This window comes from Poecilia mexicana, unplaced genomic scaffold (assembly GCF_051168715.1).
Source record: "Poecilia mexicana isolate PSO_F unplaced genomic scaffold, ASM5116871v1 scaffold_9, whole genome shotgun sequence".
In the NCBI taxonomy this organism is placed as follows: domain Eukaryota; kingdom Metazoa; phylum Chordata; class Actinopteri; order Cyprinodontiformes; family Poeciliidae; genus Poecilia; species Poecilia mexicana.
This window is the reverse complement of record NW_028263378.1, coordinates 16,925,580-16,944,427: the sequence shown is the minus strand read 5'-3', so window position 1 is coordinate 16,944,427 and position 18,848 is coordinate 16,925,580. Positions and strand designations below refer to the sequence as shown.

Below are 18,848 nucleotides of genomic sequence, written 5' to 3'. Positions count from 1 at the left end.
TGGGCTCGTTGGGAAATTAGTATCCTTGCAGAGAGAACACAGAGAAAGGATTATGTGAATAGCCAGTAATGAGCTCAAAGTACCAGTGTGTTTGGGCCAGGGCTGCCTGTGTGCGAGAGGAAATGGCACTGTGAGCGACCTCTTTTTTTAAAATTTATTTATTTATTTTTTCCCCGAGCACCTGGCGAGACATAGAGTGGTCCCTCTTTTCCATCTGCAACATGTGTGTATGTGTGTGTGTCTGTGTGTGTGCGTGTGTATGTGTGTGTGTCTGCGTGTGTGTGCGTGTGTGTGTGTGTGTGTGTGTGTGTGTGAAAGAGAGAGAGGGTGAACTGAGGTTGTGCGGAGATTTAATTTGCTTAGATTTATCAGGGAGATGCATTTTAGTGCTTTTCTCACTGTCAGTTTTGTGCTAAAAGTGTTGTTTTGTGCTGCTGGTGACAGGCTTTAAAAATACTCATGTGACTTCGGGTGTTAAGTGCATTGCAGAAGCCTCGGGGTCCAGGGTCAAATGTAATGTCTTGAGAAAATGGTTTTTAAAAAAGAAGAAGAAGCCTTTTCTGGGAGAGAGACTGAGATATTTGAAGTGTTGATCCATATTTTCATAGCCTCTTCATGACCTTTAACAATTAAACACAAAGTATATTTTGGCTTCAGTTATAAAACAATGAAATGGGCTTTTGTGCCACATTTCATGTTAAAAGACAAGGAAAATGGTTGTGGTAAAAATGTGTTTTTTTTTTATAATCGGGGAGGGGATGTAAAAACTATTCTATACTCTTTAAAGTTACAATATTTTGTGCATTATTCTACACGAAGCTTAGAAATAAATAAATGCTTTTCAAATCATTTGATGCATTAAGATTTTTCAATAGTGACAAAAAAATAACTGTGAAATCATGATTATGATTGCCTAAGTAAACAAATTTCAATCAGTTTGGAGAATTTTGCCCAAAACATTTTCAAAAACATTCTAGCATGTGTGTCAAAGTGTATTTTCTAACTCCTTAATTTTAGTTTGAAAGACATCACTGCTCAAGTGAAGTTTACTCTTTCTGAATAATATCTACTATCTGCATAAAAAGTTTGGACCATAATTTTTATGAGCAAATTCATCACAGTTTATCTTCTTGTCAGCATAACCGTTTCAACATTATTTCGGCTACTAGTAGTAGTACGGGTTGTAGGAGAATTACTGCTAATGCTAAGAGTAGTAGGAGTGGGTTAATACACCCAGAGGTGAGCAGATAAACAATATCAGCTTCATGAGGACAAGATGAGACACCAATAATAATTATGTTGGAGCTTAAAATCCTCCTGTTTTTATTTTGCATATAAAGCTCCTGACAGTTTGTCTGAGGACTCCATAAACTGATTTAATTAACTTTAATATGCTGTTTGAGTTTTACAGCATATTATGATTAAGTCTCTTATTGTGAAGGTTTGACTCTTTTCTAACTTGTCTAAGTCCTTCAGCCTCGTATTTTAGCTGTTCTGCTGAGTTTAGCCAGACCTCTGGCTACAGGAGTAGAAGTTCAAGAAATGCAACAAAAAAGTAACAAGTAAAACAACAAACACAGACACTCCTGAATACTGAATACATCCAGCTAATAGCTCATTTAGCACTGGCAACCAGTATTCCTCAGCTAGAGGCAGAGGACTACTTTTGTTTTAAGAAAAGAGGTGGGGGGGGGGGACTCTTCAGAAATGTGTCTGTGGATAGCAAAGTTCAAATGTAACATTTTGTTGTCTTTGGTGATTGAATATCACTTCTTTAATTTAACTGCTTTCTGCTTCCATGTGCTCTGAAGTGTTTAAGATGCAGCATTTTATGAACAATTAAACACAAACACACTTATAAGGGTTGCTCATAGCAACAACATTTTATCATGGTAATCGTTAAAACCAATTAGAGATTCATCCTTATAAAAACAACTTAAACTAAACACATATAGCCAGATCTGTGGACAGAATGTACTGCATAGACAACTGAATGATTATTAACAATTATGTGACTGTTGAAACCCTCCAATCCTTCACAATGTAACACTGTCTCATCTCTAACCCCCGTTTTCCATGACTGCTTGTTGTGTTGTCTGACCACTGGGGTCCAGTGACAGCAATGCTTCCCCTTCAAAGCCTGGCTCCAAACAGACACCAGAAAGGGAAAACTGACTCAGATCAAACCAGAAGTAAAGCAACACTTATGATTGTCTGTAGAACTACAGTGTATGGAAGGTTCTTCTCTTTTATTATTTGGTTATTTATCCCAAGGACAGAAATAACAAATTGCTGTGTGTGTGAGGTCACTTTACTTTTTACTTTTATCACTTTCCTTTCCTCTCGCGAGCAGACAGTTGACAAACTGGCACATTACCGCCCCCTAGGAGGCTCTTGTGAAAAATCTATAGCGCTGGTGTGCTTTTTAGTCCAAAAGCAGCATACGCTGGGTTCTCCATAGGAGTCAGCCTCACACTGTGATGCAGAGATGAGATTTACGACTGTTTAAATGGAGCCAGATCACGTGGATCCGCTCCTTTCGAAGAGTCGTTCAAACTGTTATCATCTTATTTTTAAATAGCCAGCCAGAGGGAACTTATTTCACACTGAGACAAATGATAGGTATGCTATTTTGTCATTTTGAGGCTTCTGCAGACGAGGCACTTGTATGGAGTCAGTGTGGACAACACGCAATGAATGTGATGTTTGCATGTCAAAACAGTTCTGCACATGCACTCTGCTGTGCTCCTCCCGTTGTGCCTGTGCTCTGTGTCACTCAGCGAAGCAGCAATGGAGGATGTGAAGCACAGTAAAAATACAGCTTGCAACTGCAACTCAGTACCCATTATTTATGCTAAATACTTAGGCAATAGATTCGATTCACTTGCAATTCGTTCAGCCTGGAAATGCCTTGAGTGGAAGGCTGTGGGTTCAGCGGGGCAAAGCACAATTATTATATCGTTCCTGGACATGCATAAGTATGAGGAGACATTTCATATTTCTCACTTTGATCAAATACCGATGATGGTACGTCACATCATTTGTGGAGCTCTTTCGATTGAATGCTTCAACGATTGCTTGAAATTTACGACCATTCGCAGCAGCGCTCTGCATTTGTGTAGCCTTTAAATGAGCAAGAAGAGGACCCAGAGCTGCATGGCCCGCCATTAATTCATCCTGTAATCACTGCAATTGTTTTCTTTCAAAATACAATGATAATCTATGAAAGCCAGTAATGGACCGATGGCAGGTGGCTAAATGTTCGTTTAGTGATTCACTGAGAAAATAAATAGCGGAGGGCTCGGCTGTGGCATGTGCGTGAGAAATCATTTTTCAATACTCTGCCACGCGTCTTAGCCGGAGACGCCAGCTCTGACGGCACACATGAAATATTTGCCTCCGCTCTGCGTTTTAATACGGGAGGAGACGGGCTTGGTTTGAAACAATAGTGTTTCGTGCTGATGCTTTTGGAAAAAAGCGACTCACACGCAGGCGGTGCCAAGATTAAAGCCACAGTCCTTTTTTTTTTTTTTCTTTTGCAAATAAATGTGACCATCATCCATTGTAGGTAAAACTGGGCTTCAGTAAAAGCATGCTGAGTAAAAAAAAAAGAATAGAGGAGTAAATTTGGATCCTTATCTTATAAAAACACTTTCTGGGCTCAAATAGATGCTTTGGCTGCTTTTATCTGCCACATAATGCAAGTGGAAGACTTTGTAATCAGTCATCATTGTGTTGTGTGACACAGCGACGCTCCTGATGAATGATACCCTCCATGGTTTCTGATTGTTCAGGGTTGTTATTCAGTTTTCTTTCACACATATATATATATATATTCATATTTATATCTGACCACGTCTTGTGCTTCCTCTGGGAATGCGATGGGCTTTTTGAGAGGAGACCAGTCGCCTCTGCCTCCGTGTTCCTGAGTGAAGGTGGCGGCGGGGAGCAGAGTTGGAGATTTATGGCCTAGAGGGAGATTGATTAGTGCCGTCACTAGCCCTGATGTACGGCTGGCAGTCTCTCCCCTCCCATCCCATCACATCTGCTCACACACACACACACACACACACACACACACACACACACTTTCACATGCGACTGTACAGTTCAACACATGCATCCAGACGCAGCTCGGGGCCCCAGGCCTTCCCTGACAGTCCCCCTGAGCTGTTGCATGTTAAGTCGTAGCAGACCGACTGCTGTTTTCTCAGCATTCCCTTTTCTTTTTTTTTTTTTTGCTTTCGATAGATAACGCCATCAATCACCACATCCACACTGCCCTGGAAAGAATGTGGCCCGATGTGGCTGAGTGTTGCTGTTTTCTCTGTGATTGTGAAAGGTTTTTTTTTTTTTTTTTTTTTCGGAGCTACAGACAGGAGATGCGGTTGAATGGCTGTGTGGATATGCTGTTTGAAGCTGCAGAGTGACTGCTCTGGACTCTGCTCTGCTCCCGTGTCAACAGTGCCCACCCGCCCCCCACTTCCACACTCTGCAGGTGTGTGTTTATCATTCAACACACAGAGCTGAGAGGCAGGCAGCTGTAGGCATGCTTCCCAATTAAATCCTCGGTGAGAAAGCCCCCGGTGGCTCCCAGACCCGGCCATGCACAGCTTTGACCTCGTATCTTACTTGCTTTAACATCCGTCCTTTTTTTTTTTCCTTTCTGACTCAGGTTGTCCGCAGAACTCCCCCGGCTGTAATACTGTGCCCACCTCGCCATGCTGGCCTGTCTGCAGAGGAGGCAGAACCCCCCGCCCCAGCACCCGGTGTGTGTCAGCAAGACCTTGGAGCCGCCGCAAGTCCTCGGACGGAAATGTAAGTTAGCAAGACTAGTGATTGGCGGGCGTCAGGTGTTCGGCTCCGCTTCAACTCAGGATGCCTATGTTTAGGTGATCTACCGAGTCTGAGAAAGCCTGGAAAATTTTGGAATTTGATTTCAGTATTTTCCAGGTCTGGATAAGTACGGAAAAATATTTGGACTTCGAGACTTTGTGTGTCTAAATGGTATGTCCTTTCTTCTAATTGTCCTTCATTATTCTTTTTCATTCTTGATATGCTTAATCCCATCTTTGTGTCCAAGCTTCATCATTCTCTTCCTTATATGTGTCCTTCCTTCTTTCCTTTTTGCCTTCCTTTCTTTCCTCATTTTATCCATTCTGCTATCATTCGGTAACACCTGCCTTCTGTCTGTCTTTCCTTCCTTTACAACTTAATTTGTTCCTCGTGTCCTTGCATATTTTCCTACTTCTTGCCCTTCTTTTGTCTTTCCAGCCTTCATTTTAACATTCCTTTCTCTCCTTTCTTGTATCCTTCTTCTCTTCTGTCACCGACCCTGTAGAAATGCCTGTCATAAGCATGTTTATCTTTAGTATTTTAAATTTCACAAGGACCATTAAAGACTGAGAAATCTGGAGAGCCGAGGATGAAGAAGCCTCGTCGACAGATGTGTAGGAACCCTGGTGTTGTTTGTCGTTTCTGTTTAATCTGCTGCTCGCGCTGAATGTTGGAGGTCGGTGGTTCACCAGGACAGTGAGGTGAACGAAAAGTTTCCATTGTTGTCACTTTGTTCCCTCGCCGCCCTGTGGAATTCTAAACAGTTTTATTCAATTTGCACTTAGACCTTGGATTGCCGAGTTGTTTGGCTACTCATTGTGGGGGAGGCTGTTTAACTCTGCTGATTGTGCAGTCGTGACAACAGGGCTGAGCAGACACTGTTTAACGGGCCTCGCTGGCCCCGCTGACCCTCAGGGTCTGTAAACATTTACAGTGTCTGGCCCTGGACGTGCCGGCCGCATCTAAAGCGTGGCAGCTGCTGCGTTTGTTCCCCGAGCACCGTCCTCTGTCTGCTCACAAAACGCAGTAAAGGGACAGAGGAGAGCGAGGGTGGAAAACTGTAAAAGACCTCGCAGAGCTGGCTGTAACCCGGCTGGGATTAGAGAGAGCTGCAGCCATCAGGAAAGTGAATTTCTCCCAGGCGCTTTAGATAAGCACCTTTTTAATAAGTGAGAGAAGTGTTAATTTTCTCTGTAGTAAACTGTCCTTGAATGTATCACAGCTGCTGTTTACATGGAAAACAAATGAGCTCCTTTGAGCTGATTGTAAATCCTCCTGATGGGCACAACCCAGAAAATTGCTTTGAGTCCTTGACTGGCAGCCTTCAGTCCTCCTGGACCAACAGTGGACAATCACTTGCATCGCAGCGATCCCTCACACTGAACATGCATGGAGCAATCGTAGAGGAAAGACTCCAGCAGCACCTGACTTTGTGCAAACGTAAGGAGTCTCGACCGACTGGGGAGTCTGAGGAGACAAAGCGGACGTACAAAAAAATGAATAGAAGGTGCAGGAGTACTTTTTATGTTCATGAAAAGTACAAAGTTAATAGCAGGATCGGGAGAACCATTAGTTGTTGGTAGCTTTCTCACAGCCAATGGCCTCATCCAGGAAGGTACCGGAGCCAAACATAACACTAGACCAGATGTAGCTGCCCTGGAGAGAGAAAAACCCCAAGATAATGCACAAAGTTGACAGCTCAAATAACAACAAATAATGCAAATTAGAGAGCATTAGAAGGAGAAAGTGGGGAAAAGCGTTCGGTTGGTAGCCTAAGCCAACAGCAGCATGACTACAGAGATGATTCAGGATAATCTAAGCTATCGAATGAGGCATAAGATACAGAACCAGAATGAGTGAGAATAGCAGGATCTCTTTGATAGACACAAAGTATAAATTGTAAGGTGGAAGAATTATGATACATGGCTTTAATTTTTTTATTTATTGCAAAAAAGCTGAAAAATGTGGCATTTCAGAAATGCACTTTTTGTTCCTTTTCATCCAGTTTTTCTTCCAGGATTAACCTGCACTTCCTCCATTCCTCTACCCCATCGACTCTGACCAGCTCCCATCTTCCTGCTAAAGAAAAGTGTCCCACAGCATGATGCTTCCACTACCTCAAACGCACTACAGATAGTGTGTTTATTACGATGTACATTCACTGAAAAGGAAAAAGGCGCGCATGACCAACCGTGCAACTTTCAATAGAATCTCCCACCTGAGCTGCAGGATTTTATCTTTGGGTATCATAGAAAAGGATATGAATATTAATATAAAGCCATACTTTTCTGACTTTTTCTTGCAAAAAAAAAATTACATTTTCCAATTTTATCCAATTTCACAACTTTTCATGACCTTGGCTTGACTTTTTATATATATTTATATATGATACGACTGAAACACACTCAGGTTTGTCATTTTAACGCGATAAAATCTGAGTGTTCAAAGCGTTTGATACTCTAGCAAGGCTCTAGATTCATTCATCTATATGAATATTTCATACTGTAGTAACTTGGCTTCTTGCTAACCAACCAGCTACTTCTCTGCTCAAATAACACTTCAGTAGTCTGTTACAGAAACCAGCACCAGCAAGGTGACTCTGTGCTACTTTTGTCCTCAGATCTGGAGTTCACTTTTTTCTTGTTTCTGTGGGGATGATTCACAAGGAGCTACAGCAGAGAGAGAGGAAGAGAGAGGAAACTTGAGATTATGAAGCTCTGTGGTCGGTTGGAAGGTGTGGCTCCTTATCTGAGAAAAGGTTCGCCGATGTTCACTAATGAAGTTTCAGGGAACGGCGAACCGAGAGGGGGGGGGTGGGAGGAGCAAGATGGACTGTTGAAAATATAATTAGTAAAGGCAAAAAGATGGAGGGGGAGGAAGGAGAAATGGAGGAAATCCTCAATAGTGCTCTTAATCGATTCCCCACTTCCAATTTCACAGGATTAGCCCACTTCCTCTCAAGGTTCTTTATTGAGGAGCAGCCAGTGTGAGTTAGGACTCAAATCAATAGAGAAAAAGAACAGTCTCCAGTCTTTCCCCTTTCCCCTCCCTCTTACTGACCCTCTATGTCTAGCCCCACTTCCCCACCTGTTAAACCCTTTGATTGAAGGACTGCTCCAGCGGCCGGGTCCGAGGTTCATAATGAGGATGTTTGGACATAATAGCCTTCTTTCTGTCCTTGGGTGGGAGGGGGTGGTTAGTGTTGGATTTCCACCACTGTGCAGCACTTGGCCTCAATAAGGCGATTGTTCATCCAAACCCAGAAGGGGTTCAGAGAAGCAGACAGTGGGTCTGGCTGCTGGAGTGGGCAAACTCAGGTCGCCACACGGAGCCGGGTCCTCGTGACTGATTGGTCGTGGCCCAGATTTTGCTAGAATGGAGTCTGGTCGTGGGTAAGGTGACCCAGGCTGCGGAGGAGAGCACAGAGTGGGAGCACTGGCAGGGAGGAAAGAGTGAGCAGTGCCATTTGCATCTGCTGTCCTTTACTGAAACATTTTAAGAGTGTGTGTGTGTGTGTGTAGTCGGGATGAGAGCACGAGAAGAAGCTTTTTTTTTTTTTTTTTAAGAAAAACCCCTGCATGCAGATGCTGAGTGGCTGCACAGTTCATTGATGCGACTCCCATTAAAAATCCCTCATACCCTCAATAAAAAAGGACTTAACTGGCTCTACCATCAGCTGGAAGCGCTCAGATCGGCTAGCCAGACAATCAATTTCCCCCGAGCGCGCAGAGCTTAGCAGGAGAAACGGGAGGCGGAGAGCGGGATGTTTCCATTATCACAGCCCGCTCCGAGTCTGGGCTTTGAAAGGGGCGGGGTGATGTACTGGAGAGCGAGGAGTGCACTGGGAGAGAAAGGAGGGAGGGAGGCAGCAGAGTGAGATAGGGAGAGACAGACAAGTGGAGAAAAGACAGAAGCAGAAAGGGAGACAGAGAAGCTGGCTTTTCAGAGAGCTATTGACCGCCTGCCCTTAAAAATATCATATTGGATTAGCCTCACAGGGGCAGCCTTTTGATATTTTTCTCTTTGGCTGTAGAATTAAAAGGAGTGTAGAGCATTGCTTGAATTATAAATCATAGGCACTTGCTTTCACTGCACCCAAATTCCTCGCATATGTGGCTGCACTCTCCAGCACCAGCCCCTGTCATTTTTAATTAAATCCCCGCTTATGGGTGACATTTGTAGCCACCCCCAACACCCCCACCTTCTCCTCCGTCCTCCGCTCCGCGTCTCTATACCGCTGCCCTAGATGGAGACATGAAAGGCAGAGACGGTAGCGGAGCCAGGGCTTCTCACAGTGTCATGCCCCAGAGAGAGGGCACCCATCCAGACGGATGAGAGAGAGACAGAGAGGCCCTGCGGGGAGAGATGGGGTGAATGGATGGCACTGACCCCAACCATCCTGAGCCAGTGGCCATCTCATTGTTTTTCACCCATCTCTTCCCTTGATTGTCACCCTTTGATGCGAGAGCCTCAAGGTAAAACCGTTAAACTCAAGATGCACTGATCTGAGATTTTTGTGGCCAATTCCAGATCACTGATTTACCTTCTGTACAGACCCATCTTTTGCACGCCTGGAAATGTAACGTGTCTCATATTATAAACAATATCCTTTGTTTGTAAATATTAGCTGTGTTCAAATGACTGGAATAAAAGCTTCTTTTGCTGTTATATGTTGTATAAAGAAGCTTTATTGTTATTTTGGCCAATAATTAGGACAAGAGGCAACATCACATTGTGTGAAAGAGGGTAGTCGCTGGTCCACAGCCCCGCAGTTAAACATGATTTCAATATTTCACAACAAACTATTACAAAGCTAACATTTAAGCTGGGTAGTAGCATTTAGCACAGTTAGCTCAGTAAGTCTTACTAAGTTTAAAATTAGTTTTGAAATTTGTTTCTGATAGAGAATGAGAGCATGAATCTCTCAAAAGATAACAAAATAATGTGAAACAAGCATTAGCTCTAAAAAATAACCCCTGTTATAATTGCTGGTCATCTTTTGGTAATCTCCTGTAACCTGCTGAAATGTGGCTACATGTTTAAAAGTAGCTGGCATCCAGGAAGCATCTTACATCATTTCTGCTTCCTTCAGCTTCATCTTTAAACACCTCACTGATGTTGAGAACGGCCGACTTTGAATCGTCTTCCGTCCACACAGAGGAGTGTTGTTCTCAGTGCTGTCTGATAGCACTCATCTGTGGTTATACCCACTGATCAAAAACATAAAGTTATTAGCTTCCACCGATTTCCGGCCACTCAAGGATGCGATCATCAGACTGTTTCTCTGTGCTGCTCCTCTTAAAACATTTCTCCTGTACCGGAAAGGAGACTTGAGCCGGCCCAGCGATGAGCAACACTGAGGCGGCTGGACAGGAGGCCCCACCAGCCCCCACCTCGACTCTGCCACTCTGCCTCTCCTCTTGGCCCAGACTCCAATTACTCCGCCACATGTCAGCTTAAGAATAACAGGTCCAGAATCTGTCACTTGACTGGCTGATGGAGATATTTCTGCCTGGTTATTTTTCAGGTTCCGGCAGGTTTTCATTTGTTTAATTCTTTAGCAGCCGCATTTGTGCCTGAATGACATTTTCTCAGAGAGAAGCTGTCACATTGTGTGTGCACATTTTATCTGGGCTCAGTGTAGCTGCTGCCCTTGTTAACCACACGGCTCACCGCTGCTCCCAGATTTGTCCTGTCACTGGTTCAGACTTCAGTCTTCAGTCTGAACCAGGTGTCCAAGTCAAAGCACAAACATAGTGATTTGGTGTACTTTTTAGAATAAAATAACCCCATCATTTTCAATTAAATTAGAAAGAAACCGGGGGAAATTCAGGTTGTTTCCTGGTAAATACAGCCTCCAATCAACTGGGGTAGAGTTTATCCCCAACTCTGCCTTGTTGCGCACGGTAACAGACTAGCCCACCTGTAGCCATAACCCTCTGTGACAACAGCCCGGAGGCCCACTGTGCCAATCAGCCAGGTGTAAATGAAATTTCCCACAGAGCCTGATATCCCAGGTTCATTCCATGTCAAGCCGGGTTCAGCCCTCCTAGAGCTTGATCGACAGAGACAACCGGGCCTTGTCACACTCAGCCTCAGGACATGACACAGAGGTTCACCAGGGAATTGTAGTTTTCCTAATAGCCCTGTGCCTCTGCAGGCAAAGCTGCCAGAGCCATTAGTTTGACTTTGCTTTTTAGCTGCTTCTCTTCCCCTAAACCGAGGTAATATGCTCAGGTAACGACCTCCAGCCAACTCTCCTCTTCCGTTTTTTCTGAGACGGTGTGGAACATAACAGCAGAATTAGCTGGCCACATCAGATTGCGGCACAGCACCTCGACGGCTGCTGTCTGGGAGAAAAAGTGAGATGGGGAGTGTTTTTCAGATGAATATTTAAGCATGGTCACCGGCGGCTGCAGCAGCAGAAATAACAACCTTTACCCTGATTGCCTCAGCAGCGAACTGGGGGAAAAGGAATGGAGACGGCGAGGGAGAGCGAATCTGCATGCACTTGACCTTTTCCCACTGATTGAACCACCTCATTTCTCACTCCCATTTGAAATTCCACAGGAGGCCCACTGAAACTGTCATTACTCCCCATTCTGCTGAAGCAGAAGCAGAGGTCAGGAGGTTCTGACGTTAAAAGGTGACAGTCGGCTATCCGTAGGATCCATAACTCCCTTCATCAATGTCTACTAAGGCAGTCCCACTAGACGGATTGCTGCAATCGTGTTTTCACCAGATCTTTAGATCGTGAAATCCATGCATTTAACATTTTTGTTGCGATCCAGCCACTCGTTTACACAACAGTGACCGGAGTCTCTCACACCAGCACTTTTTGAAGCCAAGTTTCAGAGTGAAACTTTTCTGTAATGCCCCCCTATGGAGGTGTGAAAGTGTACATGCGCAGAACGCACGGCTAGATTTTGTTCACCCATGCAGGAGTAGATAACAACTAAAAAACAATGCAGGTTAGCATTGTGCTGCTCAAAAGTGCTTGTACGTTTGAGGACATGTTAAAATCACAGCGCCTTCTAGTGGCCTAGCATGTCAACTACAGCTGACTCAATCTATCTCGACGGCGCCATCTAAACGTGGAGCCTTTTCCCAATCAGCATCCAAAAATACCGGCAGCTTCCGGGCAACGGTCTCATGTAAACGTAACCTTAGAGTCGCAGTTAGTTTCAGAGAGACGGCCACGTGATAGTCGTTGTATTAATCTTACCTCCTCCGTAACTCGGCCTCTTTCTGCTGCGCTGGTGGCTCAGCGCTGGCACGCGGAGAATCATTTCCGGCTGTCGGTGTCCCACAGAGCCATGCCTTCCCTCTGCCCCTCCGCCTTCTGCTGCACGCACAGGGGGCTGAGCCATCTCACAGCCACGAGAGGTGAGCTCGAGGAGGAAGAGGAGGAAGGCTACTGTAGATTTGGTCACAGCAGGACTTGGGTTCAAAAGCAGGGTCCTTGTTCCAAAGCCTCCAAACTGGCATTTGGGCGTCCCAGGTGCAAAGCTTTCACCGCCCTCTTGTCTTCGCCTGCCAGAGTGTGGAGGTGGCTTGGAGGACAGGAGGGACTGTGTGCAGCCCCTTGCTGTCCCACAGGAAATGACACGCAGGTTGTGTCTTTGCAGAGCATGCTGTGCTCTCTGGGAGAGCCGCTGAGTAGGTGTTGCATGTTTCTGGCAGGGTATTGGGGCAAAACCTGAACTCAGAACATTGCTTTGGTTAAACATTTGGATTTCTAATACAGTTTGTGGAAGCTAAGAAGGGTGCAGCATTTGAATAGAAAATATACAAGAAGACATGCTGTGAAAGAAAGCTAAGTAGTGCTTTCATCTGTTGCGGTCATAAACCTAGGTCCATCCCTTTCTTTGGTTTTTCAATCTGCTCTTATACTGAAGAAGGATTGGCAGAGAAGTGCAAACTGACCACTGCACTTTGTTCACGTCATTAATCCTCTGGGAAATTTAACTACACTTTCCATGGTTTGCTCTTCAGCTGCACACTCCTAGAGGCCATCTCCGCATGCACCGGCAATGTCGTCATATTTGAATACAGGGATGGTTTTAGGTTCAGGGTGTGTCCTGTCCCGACCCTGAGTTGCATGTTCCAGCTCTTTTGTTGATGATACTCGAATCTTTCAAGCACATTTCCTGTTATCGCTCTGCGAAAACTACTACTAAAAAGAAATAGTAACCGCCATCTTTAGGGGTGCTTTAACACCAGCCCTGTTTGATCTGCTTTAATCAAACCCTAGTTTATCTGCCTAGAAACTCGGTTCGTTTGGAGAGGTGTGACTTCATAATCGAATGCCTGGTTACTCTGATACCCTAAAATAAAATGTGTTTATGAAACAATATCCCAAGTTCCAGTGGAAGAATCTGTTAGCTGGGGAAATTATTAATTTCTACAGCATAAATCTTGATTTAATGGAAGATATTTATGTTTATACTTTGTAGTTTGAGGTAGTATGGTGAAAAGTGGTGTATGAATACTTTGGCAGTGCATTTGTTTAGTAGACCTGTAAACGTCACAGACATCTTTGTTCAACCCCAAACTCAACACACAGACTAGAAATCATCACTTTGTCAATCAGCTGTCACTGCAGTCCCATTAAGACACATATTCAAGCTTTAAGCATTGATTAAAAATAAAAGATGCTACTTCCGCTAAAGCCCTACCTCACTGACATTAAGTGTTTCAAAATAGTGTTTCATCTCACTGAGAGTGAATCCATTTATGCATCCCTAGATCCTCTTCATCTCCTGTCTTTTTCTCTCCTTGCTTCTCCTCTCGTTGGCATGTGTACTGCAGTGGAGTGCCTTGTTGTCTGCACGGTGTTAAATATTAATTGGGAATCAGTGGAGGACTTGTCTCCTAAATGATAGAACAGAAGGGCCCAGGCTTGCCTCGGGCAGCCTGCAGGCGCCTTTCTTCTTCCATTTACCTGCAGGCCTGCACACTAGCACTTCCTCCGGTCTGACAGCCCTGCTCGGGCGCCTGCAGCCTCCCCTCAACTCTCCCTCCTCCCCCCCAACACACTTTTTTTTTTCCATCCTTCTCTCCTTTCTGCACTAGTTCCTACTCTTATCTCTGCGTGCCCCTGCTATCTCCACCTCTGGGGTCTTTTACTCCAAACCTGTGAGCATGTTTGTGTTGTTGCCATGTCCATTTAGGTTTGTGCACGGCTGAGAACGATGCTGGCTCTCGGCTCTACACACATTCCCTTTGAGAAAATAGTATCACAGCGTGGCATATGCTCCTAGAGGCAGGACAAGGAGGGACCCGGCACAAATCTTTCTGTCTTTTTGCTTTGTGTTGTTCTACGTCTCCTCACTGAACGCTTTAATCTCTGTTTCCTCCTCCTGATGTTTCCCCATAACTGACCTCGTGGTTTGTCTGTCTCCCGTGAGTCTCCAGTTCTGCTCGATCTCTATCAGCTTTGTCATCTGCTGAGGTGTGTCGAGACAAAACAACTGGCACCAGCGGCTCCTCCACTGCACCGGCTGGCTGCGACTTGAGGCTGACCTCTCTGGATGGAGTTAATTAAGCAGCAGAGATTTGTTTTGGAAAATGAAACCGGTCCTCCCTGGTGTTTTTAGCTCCACTTTGGATCTGTTTTCAGCAGAGTGGAGCTTTTTAAAGAGGTTCACTCTGGGTTCACTGTGAAGTAGCGAGACTAAATGTGAAATGGAACAACGAGGGGACGGAGGAGAGGGCAGCACGGAGGCGGCGATACAAATGGAGGAGGGTAGGAGGTGGCGTTGACTTTGATGCCAAGGGAATGAGTTCACAGGCTCATGAGCACTGGCCTAATCGTACATGACAATATCGGCTGGTGTGCCAGTCGCAGCGCATAACTGCCCCGCTGCTCGTGCTGACTAGGGGTATTTGCTGATAAAACTCTGCTTTCCAGACCATGCTGTATGTACAATGAGGGTGGCCAGAGCAGGCCCGGGAGCTGCCTCGTCAGAGACAAGCCGGGAAGTGGGGAGGCTACCTTCCACAATCTACACCAAGACATGCGGTCAAATAAGCCCACTTTAGCAGAATATTAGCATTAAACAGTAATGTCTCTCATTTCCAGATTCACCTCAATCAATTGTAATATCATTGAGAAGTATATTTTGGCAAGCTTAAATGAAGATATGTAGAGTCATTGCACAGTGATAACAGTTCAAGCATTTATTTGGATAATTATATGATACAAGTAATGGACACCCAAAGTTTAGTTTCTCCAAAAAAAATAAAAAATAAAATTGGATTCATTAAAGGGAGGACAATTAAAAAACGATTTTGAGCACAATAATGTGAAAGACTGCTGACTTGACTTTATAGAAAGCTTTGATGCAATTTATATTAATGCAAAGTTGAGTGAAAGAACAAAACGTGGTTGAAAAAGTCACACAAACAACAGGGGAATGTGAAGTGAAGCCCAGAGTTTTGGAGCAGATTCGCATTACATTGGCAGTGATTCAAAGTCCTCATTGCAAATGAAAGTGAATTTCTTTCACTGATAATTTGGGGATCCATGTCTTCTGTGTTTTATCTGGAGCAAAGTCAGAGCAGCCATTCACCCGGACATTTTAGAGCACTTAATGCTTCTCTTTGTTGGCATCTTTATGGAGGTGCTGATTACGTTTTCCAATAGTTCTTTTGGGTCCTGCCCCCATCGCTAAAAGTACCAATGTCTGCTTTTATAACCGCTTTGTATCACTCTGTGCTTGATTGGTCAATAAACTCCGCCGACCTGCAACCCGCAGAGAAAGTACAATATTGTAAAGAGAAAGATGAGAGACAGAATCAACATTCCCGACTGTTGTCATAACAACCTGGATTTCCTCAACATCTCCACATCACGCTGCACTGAGACAGTAATTTATCTTTGATCAAGTGTTATCAAGTATATTTTACTGCAAATGGATATACTTTTCAGTAAGCCTTCATTTCTGACCTAAAAAGCCTTTTTTTTAACATAAGTAAGATTCTGCTTCTCTGAGAAAACAAACTCTGGGTTATCATTAGCATTGAGCCATAATTTAAGTAAAGAAAAAAGCAGAAACACTTAAACAAACAGCTTTGGTTTTATCAGAGTTTTATCAACTAATATTTTTATATTGTATTTTAAATAGATACACCTCCACAGTACGTGGTGGAAGTTAAGAGAGATTGTGTAACATTTTCAGTGTATATCTTACCTCTTGAATTCCTTTTCTTTCTCGCTTTGCTGTTGACTGTCACGGGAACAAGCACAGAGTTACCTGTTTTTGGTTTTGTTTAGACATTTTGCTCATGCAGTGTGTCGCATAGTGTGAGGTAAACATGTTGCCCCAGTTTTTGTGTTTGTTGTTCTGCACGGGTGTCCTACAAAAGCCCTGACAGGGTTGCTGCTGCTGCTGGCCTGCATTCCTCCGAGGCTCAACGCAGACAGAAAGCGCCCACTGCCGCTGGCTTTGCCAGACCCCCGGCCAGATCATTGGTAATTAACACGAATAGTGGCCTCTTGTGGCGTTGTTCTGACTCAAATGTAGCATTTAAGACCAGGATTATGAGACGTCTGCTTAAACGCGACTCGATTTTTTTTGTCATTGTGTTTAATTATAATGCCTTACTTCCCCAGACAGGCTGTGAGTCCACCCAGGTCCTGTCAGAGGTGTTAATGGGGCAGGAATGCAGGACAAGAGCTTTCCCACACTGTTAGCTTTCTTCCGGTGGGCGCGTTTGAGATGAGGCTCAGGGCCCGGCTGGGCTCCGCTAATGCAGCCCAAGCGCAGACAAATGGAAAGTGACACTTGTGTGTGTAGAATGGTATTTGTGGTGACGCTTTGACTACAGATAATAAAGTGTTTGCCCCGAGGTGATTTCGCCCTGCAAGCACCCCAGATGAAACTCACTTACTCAGAGAGGGAGACGGAAGAGACAGGAGCGGGGGGGATGAAAAGACAGAAGGGGTTTGAAGCCTGAGAGAAGCACAAAGAAAACACGGAGATGAAGTGCGAAGGATGGGGAAGGGGATAAAACAGAGAGAAAGACCCAAAGGGAGATTCTGCTGCGAGTAATTTCTGTGTTTTAGAGGTCAGAGGGTGCAAGTTTGTATTCCAGTATGTGTCTGACTCGCAGAAGCCATCAGCTCTTGTGCACTTTAATGTAACAAATAAGCTTTTTTTTCCTGTAGTCTTTACTGTAAATACGTGGAATATGAAGGAATTGTTCACTGGTTTTATCATGGTGAGGGTAAAAGGTGAGAACTGGCAGGATTTATCTGTGCGTGTGTGCGTGCATGTGTGTGCGTGTGCGTGTGTGTGTAAGTGTGTCTGCCAGACCATATGTACAGAGTCCTTCAGGATCAATCAGTTCTCAGTAATTTCCTCCACAGCCTATAAAAGCCAGGTCTGTCTGGAAAGAGCACGAGGCAGCCACATCAAACCAGCTAATTAATTTTCATTGCTGATTCTGTTACATCTGGCTTCGGAGATAAATTCTAATGAGAAAATGTAAACATGACAGCGTCCGTGTGGCGTTGTATTTCACATTTCCTGGGCTACAACCTTTAAAGTAAAAAAGAACAAACAACTAATTACGAGTTTTTGGTTTGAAACATTATGCAGCATCTTTTTTCAAATACTGAGCCTGTTTAAAACATTTATACTGATTATTCCCAACTTTTTAGCATTTTGTCAGTTCATGGACACAGACAGTATATTATTGGGATTTTATGTGTTAGAAAACCATCGTGAATAGTGGAATATGTGAAGGGGAAGGTATATGGTACATGATTTTCATGTACAAGTTAAAATCTGAAAAGTGTGGCATGAATTTGTGTTCAGCCCACCTGAGTGCCGAGTCACAGTTTTGTGGCCTGTCTCTCTTTCTCTCTCTCTCTCTCTCTCTCTCTTTCTCTCTCAGTTTTGTACATTTGGAGACTGAGGTTTTTGTACAATTTCATATCTGAAGTTCTGTCAGATTGATTGGATGACAAATGTGTTAATCAATATCCAAGTCTTGCCACTGATTCTCAGTTGGACTTAGATCTGAAACTTTGACTGGGCCATTCTGAACAACACTATTAATAGTAATTAAATATCATGCTTTTATCTAAGCCGTGGCATTGTCGCTCTGGCTCTATGTTTAAGGCCATTGTCCAGCTGGAAGGTGAACCTCCGCCCTCAGGTCAAGTCTTCTCAGTCTCTTAACAGGTTTTAATCCAGGATTGCCCCGTATATGGCTCCATCCATCCTCCCATCCACACTGTTCCCTGCTGAAGAATAGCATCCCTACGGCATGCCTACACTGCGTTTGGGTTGATGTTCACAGATTAGGCATTGGTCCCTATGATATATTTATTGTGTGATCATAGATAAACATATTATAATTTTATGGCTTCTGCAACATATTGATTACTAAAAAAAGTTAGATAGCAATGTTATCTAACTTTTAATGTTAGTATTTTAAGATTTTTTATTTTATAATTTTTATCAATTTTATGTAGCTTGTATTTATTTGTGTGTGCCTGTGCTTTATTGAAGTTTTACTCTTCTGCTGCACTGATGTGTCTAAACTGAGTTTAGTTGTATCCTCTTCAATGACAAATAAGGGTTTTCTAACACCTTGATTTTGATGTACCTTCCGTTTCCAAATATTAAGAAGAAATGTTTTTACAGCCTGAAATATTTCCAAACATTCTTTCAAGCAAGTTAGCAATGTGGCAACCGACTTTCAGAAAGCTGACTGGCAGTGCCCAGCGACAGGTGTAAGAGGGGCAGTACTGTTACAATGAGCTCTACTCAATGAGAGAAAAAGCCACCTCAACTCTTTCTCTGAGGTATGATTAAATCGACTTATTACCATCTAAGTGGTATGAAGATTTGTCTGTTTTCACCTTCAGTGATTCTTCTCTAGCCTGTTTGTTTAAGGGGACTGAAAAAAGTAACTGTATACATTTTCACTTCACACTTATGCACTACATCATGTTGGTCTATGTTACATTATTTCCCATTTTTATACATGCATGTTTG

At 43.8% G+C, this 18,848-nt stretch overlaps 1 protein-coding gene across 2 annotated transcripts in view; it reads left to right on the top strand.

The window, feature by feature from the left end:
- Positions 1-18,848, top strand: part of fam222aa (family with sequence similarity 222 member Aa) — a 70,094-nt gene that overhangs the window by 31,979 nt on the left and 19,267 nt on the right. The window contains exon 2 of one of the 2 annotated variants that reach the window (XM_014988093.2): positions 4,676-4,818. In XM_014988093.2, the coding sequence (XP_014843579.1) occupies positions 4,722-4,818 (97 nt within the window). In that variant the 5' untranslated portion in view covers positions 4,676-4,721. Of the gene's footprint in view, positions 1-1,939; positions 4,819-18,848 lie in introns of those variants that run through there. The other variant, XM_088008886.1, reaches the window with a different exon arrangement.